This window comes from Rana temporaria, chromosome 3, assembly GCF_905171775.1.
Source record: "Rana temporaria chromosome 3, aRanTem1.1, whole genome shotgun sequence".
In the NCBI taxonomy this organism is placed as follows: Eukaryota; Metazoa; Chordata; class Amphibia; order Anura; family Ranidae; genus Rana; species Rana temporaria.
Genome location: NC_053491.1, coordinates 382,602,275 through 382,612,119, shown reverse-complemented (window position 1 = coordinate 382,612,119; position 9,845 = coordinate 382,602,275). Strand labels below are relative to the sequence as shown.

Sequence of the window (9,845 nt, the reverse complement as noted above, 5' to 3'; positions counted from 1 at the left end):
GCTACGTTGGTGTGCCGTACGGTGTGTCTCTACGGCGCCGTAATGTGCGCCTTGCTCTCTGTGAATCTGTGAGTCTGTTTTCATCCGTTCCGATCCGCCAGACAGATGGAAAATAGGGTTTCCATCTGTCTGAATTTAGCAGATCGGATGTTAGCGGGCATGTCACCGCTGACATCCGTCGCTCCATAGACCTGCATGGAGCGTCTGCCTAAAAAACTGACAGGCGGACCTGAACGGTCTGCCCGTGTGAAAGGGGCCTTACAGGAGTGCATTTCTCTTCCTTGGGGTAGATTTCTTCTCACTTCCTGTTGTCTCCCTCCATTTGAAGGTGGAGTCATTTGTAAGTCGGATGTTTGTAACCCGGGGACCATCTGTATAAGGTACCATATGTACAATGATGAGAGTAGGGGAGAACAGAATCGAAGATTTAACAAATAGACAGTTTTTTCCCTCTCCCTTCCCCATTTTCATCTGTTGTACTCTTATATTTCTTGAGAGGGTGGAATAATTTTTTTTTGACCTATTGGTCTTTTATTTTGTTTGTAATAAAGATTGGCATTCACCTTTTAAATTTATACTTATGATTTTGCTGTTAAACTCCCTCAGGGGTGCTTATTTTTTGTAGTAATCTTCTGTCACCAAGACTTTCAGGAGTATCACTTGAGACGTCCCGTTCCCCAGTCTGGCCAGCTAAGTCAACACAGAGGGAAACAGACACATGGCTGTTATACCATACTGATTGGCAAACTGTGAACTGATCACATTTTCTCTGCATAATAATCTTGTGCTCAGTTGTATATGCAAATGTACAGTATACAGGAACAGTCACACTCAAATATCTGAATACAAGATAAATAAACCATAAATGCATAAAAAGATGCGCTGTTCCTTTAAATACTATCTAACCAGTGATAAATGTTATCAAAAATTAATATTCATAATAATGTTTAAATAAATGAATACATTACTTAACCACTTCAGCCCCCGGAAGATTTGGCTGCTCAATGACTGGGCCATATTTTGCCATACGGCATCGCGTCGCTTTAACTGACAATTGCGCAGTCATGCAATGTTGTACCCAAAGAAAATTGACATCCTTTTTCCACAAATATAGCTTTCTTTTTTCTTTGTGCTATAAACAAAAAAAGAGCGACAATTTTGAAAAACACACAAAATCTTTTAATTTTTGCTATAGTAAATATCCCATTTAAAAAAATAAAAAATAAATCCTCAGTTTAGGCTGATAGGTATTCTTCTACATATTTTTGGTGAAAAAAAATCGCAATAAGCGTATATTGATTGGTTTGCGCAAAAGTTATAGCGTCTAAAAACTATGGAAAAGATTTATGGCATTTATATAGTGTTTTTTCTTTTTTACTAGTAATGGCGGTAATCTGCGTTTTTTTTTGCGGTATTGCAGCGTTGCGGGGGACAATTCGGACACTTTTAAAACATTTTTGGGACCATTGACATTTAGAGAGCGATCAGTGCTATAAATATGCTCTGATTACTATGTAAATGTCACTGGCAGGGAAAGGGTTAACACTAGGGGCCGATCAAGGGGTTAACTGTGTTCCCTATTGTGTGTTCTAACTGTGGGGGGAGGGGACTGACTATAGGAGATGACAGATCGTGGTTTCTACTTTGTAGAAACACACAATCTTTTTTCTCTCCTCAGACAGCACAGGACTTTGTGTTTACATACACATACCCCCATGCTGCCGCTTGTGCACGCAAAGACGCGCAGCCAGCAGTGATCGTGCCCGGCGGCCACACGCATCGGGTTCCCCGCTGTGCAGTGGGCGCATGCCTCCGGAGGCGCTCGCGTGCCCTCTGTGGCTCTCCTGGGCAAAGTCGTACATGTACAGGATTTCGCAGAGGAGAGCCATTCTGTTGCAGTATATCTGCGTGAGCCGGTCGGGAACTGGTTAAAGTGTAAGTAAACCCCCCCCTATCGTTTTTAGCCAAGGAAGCTGCCATCTTTGCCTCTGTTTAATCTACAACTCCTATGATGCTGCACATGTTATGACTTTAGCCATTGGATGGTTTGACAGTTTGGTTGAGAGCACAACCAATGGGAGTGTTATATTTCCGGCACGTGCCAGAAATGAAACAGTTTTATGGATGGGTTTACTTTTGCTTTAAAGCAGAGCTCCAGGCTCCTTTAGAAAAAATTAAAGCGGGGGTTCCGCGGGAAAAATGTTTTTTTTTTTTAGGTGCATCCACCGCTCTTCATATAATACATTTTTAACTCACGTGTCTCATTTTTGTATCCCTTCGCATCGACAATCGGCCTTAGAGAATGATTTATAAAAAAATATATCCATCTTGCTTGTGGGCACTGTGAAGCCCACAAGCAAATACTTCCGGGATACAGGGGCAAATCACGCGATAGTTCTTCTTGTTAGGTACAGAATCGTCTCCTGGGCAGCGTCACGCTGTGCTCCCAGGAGACACTGGGGCGATCGGAGATAAACCGACACGCCCACTCCCGCGGGAGGTGAACCAGGAAGTGCCTCTTTCGGACAAGACAAATACGGTATGGCATCAATATTTACATTTTTGCATAGCCAACTTTAAGTATATACACTGAGCCGGTGTGATTAAGCAAGACTTTGAAATTAGGGTGAACCTCTGCTTTAAGTCAGCAGCTACTATTAATATTAGGACACTGGTCCATGAATCCAGTGGTGTCTTCACCCAAGCTGATTTTTCAATCGGCTCTCAGGTGCTGCTCCCGACTGAGAGAAACCATCAGTGAAGCCTTATGGCTTCATATCTGGTTCTCTACTGCAAATGCGCGAAGTGTGCTGCGCTTTGTTAAGGCCCAGGGGCATGAAAGGAGCAGGGGGGGCGAACTAGTGGCTAAGGTCGCCATGGCTAAGTCACCTGGAAGTGGGAGTGGGTACCTGTCCGAACAAGGTACCCACCCCCCAAAAGGTGCCAAATGTGTCAGCGGAGGGGGGAGAAGGCAAACAAGCGTAGCTTCTCCTTTTGGGTGGAGCTTCGCTTTAAGTGATACAAAAAATCAATAGTGCATTAATATAAATCATGATAGCCCATGCCAAAAAAATCTAAGCAAAAAAGTGATGATGGGACAAATTCACTGCAATGTTGTGTTTATCCAGGTGCTCACACCACACCACCAATTGCATTATCCTCTTACAGGGAACAATTGATTTATATGTTATAGGAGGGCAGCGGCACATGTGGTAATATAAATCATTGCTCCGCACCATGTTCTAACTCCGATATTCCAAAGATGGCCCCCAGTACTTCACTATCTCAATCTCAGGCCCCGTACACACGACCGAGGAACGAACTCGACGTGCCAAACACATCGAGTTCCTCGTCGAGTTCAGTGTGGAAGCCGCCGAGAAACTCGGCGGGCCGACTTTTCCCATTGACTAACGAGAAAATAGAGAACATGTTCTCTTTTCGGCCCAACGAGTTCCTCGTCGGCTTCCTCGCTGAAAAGTGTACACACGACCGAGTTTCTCGCCAGAATCCAGCTCCGACCGAGTTTCTGGCTGAATTCTGCCGAGAAACTCGGTCATGTGTACGGGGCCTCTGTGTAACTGCCATAAAGAGGGAACAAAAACAAGCCACATTGTGTAATACTGGCAGTAAAAAACTGTTTATTCACAGTAGGGTACTCACAATGTAAAAGATAGAGACAAGCACAACAGCATCGCCAGCACTCATGGCAGGGAGCATGATCTGCCCCAGCGCATCGTATCTGAGATACGCTACGCCGCCGTACCTTACCTGGCTTTGGTTCGAATCCATAAAGATTTTGCGCCGTAAGTTACAGTGGCGTAGTGTATCTCAAGCGGCGTAACGGCGCGGAATTCAAATTGGGTGGGTAGGGGGCGCCGAACGAACTGCGCATGCGCCGTCCCTAAATTTCCTGCTGTGCATTGCGCGAAATGACGTCGCAAGGACGTCATTGGTTTTGACCTGGACGTAAATTACGTCCATCCCGATTCACGAACGACTTCCGCCAAAAAAAAAATTTAAATTATACGCGGGAACGACGGCCATACTTAACATTGAGTACGCCACGAAATAGCAGCTTTAACTATACGCCGAAAAAAGCCGACTCGAGACGACGTAAAGGAATGCGCCGGCCGCTCGTACGTTCGTGGATCGTCGGAAATAGCTAATTTGCATACTCAACGCGGAAAACGAAGGGAACGCCACCCAGCGGACGCCGAAGAATTGCATCTTAGATCCGAAGGCGTACAAAGACGTACGCCTGTCGGATCTAACCCAGATGCCGTCGTATCTTGTTTTGAGGATTCAAAACAACGATACGACGCAGGAAATTTGAAAGTACGCCGGCGTATCAGTAGATACGCCGGCGTACTCTCTCTGTGGATCTGCCCCATTCTCTTGTGATGAAACACGTCAGGAGGATCCTAGCTGAGACATGCTCTCCCCCATGAGCGCGCCAATGCTGTTGTGCTTGTCTCTTTGTTTCACATTGTAAGTACCCTACTGTGCAATAAACAGTTTTGTTTGTTTGTTTGTTTGTTAATGAATATTCATTTTTTTTATGTCACTTATCACTGGTTAGATAGTATTTAACCACTTCAGCCCTGGAGGATTTGGCTACCAAAGGACCGGCCCCTTTTTGCGATTCGGCACTGTGTCACTTTAACTGACAACTGCGCGGTCGTGCGACGTGGTTTCCAAACAACATTGACGTCTTTATTTCCCCCACAAATAGAGCTTTATTTTGGTGGTATTTGATCACCTCTGTGGTTTTCATTTTTTGCGCTATAAACAAACATACAACATATAAACAAATAAACAATTTTGAAAAAAAAGCAATATTTTTTACGAAAAAAATATAAAAACTATTTTTATAGCGTCTACAAAATAGGGGATAGTTTTATGGCATTTTTATTGTTATTTTTTTTATTAGTAATGGTGGCGATCATTTTTATTGTGACTGCGACATTATGGCGGACACATCAGACACTTTTGATGCTATAAATTCACATTTATACAGCGATCAGTGTTATAAAAATGCACTTATTACTGTATAAATGGGACTGGCAGGGAAGGGGTTAACCACTAGGGGGCTAGGAAGGGGTTAAGTGTGTCCTAGGGAGTGACTCTAACTGTAGGGGGGGTGGGCTTACTGTGACACGACACTGATCACTGTTCCTGATGAGAGGGAGCAGACGATCAGTGTCCTGTCACTAGGCAGAATAGGGAGATTCCTTGTTTACACAGGAATCCCCCCCGTTCTGCCGCTCCGTGACACTGGCAGACACAGAGCTCGCAGCAGGGGCACACGCGCCACCAACGGTGCGCACGTGCCCACACAACGGCAAATTTAATGGGACGTACCTATACGCCCATTTGCCTGTCTGTGCCATTCTGCCAATGTAAAAGTGTGTGCGCTGGTCGGCAAGTGGTTAAAGGGACAGTGAATCTTATTCATTTATCTTAGTGACGATTGTCACTGAAAAAAACAAAAGGTAGGAAACCCAAAATTTTATAGGGTTTACCGGATCAGTGGGGGGAAATCTTTCAATGATGACACTTATTCTGATGACAAATCTATGAGAGAATTTTCTCTTTTGTTGGAGCAATTTCCTATCATTTCTGGTTGTGGCTCTTGGACAGAAAGTGATGGTAAATCTACCCAGGAGGACAAAGACAGCAAAGAGATTAAAAAATAAGTTTAGGCCTTTAATATACTTTTAAATAATTGAATACTATATTTTCATGTTTAGTGTGCACTTCTACTGCCATTCCTTTCTGGTTGTGATAACATTGTGGCAAGTGCTGAAACCTTCAATCTACAGTGGGGATCGAAAGTTTGGGCACCCCAGGTAAAAATTTGTATTAATGTGCATAACGAAGCCAAGGAAAGATGGAAAAATCTGCAAAAGGCATCAAATTACAGATTAGACAGTTTTATAATATGTAAAAAAAAGTTAGATTTTATTTCTATCATTTACACTTTCAAAATTACAAAAAACAAAAAAATGGCGTCTGCAAAAGTTTGGGCACCCTGCAGAATTTATAGCATGCACTGCCCCCTTTGCAAAGCTAAGACCTGCCAGTGTCATGGATTGTTCTCAATCATCGTCTGGGAAGACCAGGTGATGTCAATCTCAAAGGTTTTAAATGTCCAGACTCATCTGACCTTGCCCCAACACTCAGCACCATGGGTTCTTCTAAACAGTTGTCTAGAAAACTGAAACTGAAAATAGTTGACGCTCACAAAGCCGGAGAAGGCTATAAGAAGATAGCAAAGCGTTTTCAGATGTCAATATCCTCTGTTCGGAATGTAATTAAGAAATGGCAGTCATCAGGAACAGTGGAAGTTAAAGCAAGATCTGGAAGACCAAGAAATATATCAGACAGAACAGCTCGCAGGATTGTGAGAAAAGCAATTCAAACCCCACGTTTGACTGCACGATCCCTCCAGAAAGATCTGGCAGACACTGGAGTTGTGGTACACTATTCCACTATAAAGAGATACTTGTACAAATATGGTCTTCATGAAAGAGTCATCAGAAGAAAACCTCTTCTACGTCCTCACCACAAAAATCAGCGTTTGAACTTTGCAAATGAACATATAGACAAGCCTGATGCATTTTGGAAACAAGTCCTGTGGACCGATGAGGTTAAAATAGAACTTTTTGGCCGGAATGAGCAAAGGTACGTTTGGAGAAGAAAGGGCACAGAATTTAATGAAAAGAACCTCTGTCCAACTGTTAAGCATGGGGGTGGTTCAATCATGCTTTGGGGTTGTATTGCAGCCAGTGGCACAGGGAACATTTCACGGGTAGAAGGAAAAATGGATTCAATAAGATTTCAGCACATTTTGGATGGTAACTTGATGCCATCTGTGAAAAAGCTGAAGTTAAAGAGAGGGTGGCTCCTACAAATGGATAATGATCCTAAACACACCTCAAAATCCACGGGGGATTACATCAAGAGGCGAAAACTGAAGGTTTTGCCATGGCCTTCACAATCTCCTGACCTCAACATAATTGAAAATCTATGGATAGACCTTAAAAGAGCAGTGCGTGACAGACAGCCCAGAAATCTCAAAGAACTGGAAGACTTTTGTAAGGAAGAATGGGCAAAGATACCTCAAACAAGAATTGAAAGACTCTTGGCTGGCTACAAAAAGCTTTTACAAGCTGTGACACTTGCCAAAGGGGGCAGTACAAGATATTAACTCTGCAGGGTGCCCAAACTTTTGCAGACGCCATTTTTTTGTTTTCTGTCATTTTGAAAGTATAAATGATGGAAATAAAATCTAACTTTTTTTGACATATTATAAGAATGTCTAATCTGTAATTTGATGCCTTTTGGAGATTTTTTCATCTTTCCTTGGCTTCGTTATGCACATTAATACAATTTTTTTCCTGGGGTGCCCAAACTTTTGATCCCCACTGTATGTGTTAGTGAACAGTTAACTCTGGATTATGAAACACAAAGGGGTAGCTCTTAATCCTTGCAAATAGTCACCTTGGTAATATACTGCATTTTAAATAATAGCCAGTCCCTCCTTGGTCAGGAAGATTGGGGGGGAGTAACACAGGATTAATGGGCACTGAAGGATTTCTAGAAGAGAAAGACTTAGGAGAAAATCCATCGTCACACTTACAGTAGAAGGAGTTTGGTGTGCGGGGACCTATCCTGAGCAGGATGGCGGTGTGGAATGAGCTTCAGAGATCCAAAAACCTCCTTCTTGTTATCTCCATCCCTCTTCTTCTGCTTCCTCTGCCCTTATTGCACCCCAGCAGTGTAAGTACCCTTTGGCCGTAAATTCTTATGTTTGAACTTTGCCTAAACCTTATCAGGATTTATTATTAAGTAAGCATAAAAGTGCAATGACATTGTGGAAACTGAAGTAACTCGGCAAGAAAGGAACATTTAGTTTACTTCAAATTGGTTGCTGTTGATTTCTATGCTTTGCATATTGTTCTGTCTACATTACTAAATTAGCTTGTATTGCTTTATGATAAATTGATGAAACTTGATCACGGACCTGATTTGCTAGTAAATAGGAAGTAGCTGCGCTCCGCACAACTTCAAATCACATGTGTTTTCTTTGACAGTTGGAATCTGAAAGTTTAAATAAAATTTGTAGCTGTGGGCAACACAGGCAGGTCTTATTTCGTACAAGTGGATAGCTAAAGCTGATAGATCCTACATGTGTTTGATTAGGGATAATGCAATGCAAAAATGGCAAAGGGCCTTCCTCAACCAATTGAATTTCTTCTTTCACTGATCTGACTACCCGTGCAGGGCAAAGGAACGGGTTCACTTTAAAGGAAGCACAGCAATTAGATTAATAATCTCCTTCCCTATCACCCCCCCCCCCCTTTGGCTGCTCTGTTCAGCTGCCCGGAAACAAAGAAAGGAAGCTTTGTATAATCTCCAATTTGCGACATGGAGCTTGCACAAGGCTGATGACTCTCTTCTCACCTCCATTTGGCAGAACTAGGTGTCTGAATGGCTGCCAAGCACTTGTGTTGTCACATGGCCGGAAGGGCAGTGGGTCACATACTCCCCATACCCAGAAGTACTCCCCATACCCAGAAGTACTCCCCATACCCAGAAGTACTCAGTATTTTTCACCACTCCTCACAGCTAAACAGAGAAGTGGGGAAGCAAAGCAAAGGTAAATATAGGCTGCTGGTGCATCTACTAATAAAGTGAACACGCTGCTTGGCTTTACAGCAATGGAAATACATGGAGACTGTAAATGCTAACCACCTTTGGAGAATGCTGGTGGTCTAGCTGTCTCTGGCCTTAAAACTTTATGTGTCATTGACCCAGAAAAAAACATGCAGTATTCAAAAGGAAAGTCATGAGAGGGGTAAACAGCCAGCAGCTGGTTCACACAGTGCCCAAGGCTTTAATGCTGCTCAATAAAAACCTGTGGCATTGCCTAACAAAAAGACAGGCTTGATCTACCTGCTTGCAGGGGGGGTAGGTGGGTGGTACCTCCTCCATGTTCCCCTGCTTGTTGGGCACAAAGTGCAAGTTACATAGGAGGCCTACCCCTGGGAGGGTTCTTCTGGGCTTTGCTAGGCATCATGGATAGTGTCACTACATGACACACATGGTACCTTTACTTGAACAGATAACTGAACCCTCTTCATGTTAATATACACCACCACAGTCACGTTTGCTATTGGGAGGGACATGCAGAGCCAATGCCCTCTCCACCTGTCCAGCATATCTCCGTTACCTCACTCCTTGTGATGGAATGGGGCCCCAACGTGCACCTAGCATGGGCTCCATGTGCACACTTCCTTGACTCTTCCTTTTCCATACCTGGGCACAAGCTGAGAACCTCTGCAGTGCTGATCTGATCACATTGCTATGTGAGATAGACCACTCACGGAGAGAGTGCCGACAGCAAATCCTCCTGCAAGAGGCTACCCCACTTGCCACATGTGCACACTTATGACAGGCTGCTTATAAAACATTTCTTAACCTTGGTAACCACTTGTGTCTTCACACTGTATTAAATCTTGTACTGCTGTCTCAACTGACCCAACTGTTAACTATGTGTGCCGGTTACTTGCATTACACCTATTTAGTAACCAGGCAAGAACAACGTTTCAAAAGCTTTACTGAAAACTCCCAGCATACTAAATAAAGTGCATAGTCTTTTTCTAACATCTCTAAGCCCTAACTCAGGCTTTGTAGCTGCCCCAGCATACCTGCACAGGATAGTATCCATTGTGGCAGATCTCCAGAGTCGGTACACTGTACACTGTAAAATGGACTCTCACAACGGCCACAGGTCTTTTACTATGTGCACCCCCAGATTGGACATCTGTCCCTTTTTTTTT

The 9,845-nt window shown here is 43.5% G+C and overlaps 1 protein-coding gene across 1 annotated transcript in view; it reads left to right on the top strand.

The window, feature by feature from the left end:
- Positions 1–7,475: 7,475 nt before the first annotated feature.
- The window catches only part of SLC13A4 (solute carrier family 13 member 4), a 98,511-nt gene continuing 96,141 nt past the window's right edge, over positions 7,476–9,845 (top strand). The window contains exon 1 of the mRNA XM_040345678.1: positions 7,476–7,782. Coding sequence (XP_040201612.1) covers positions 7,684–7,782 — 99 coding nt within the window. The 5' untranslated portion in view covers positions 7,476–7,683. The remainder of the gene's footprint in view (positions 7,783–9,845) is intronic.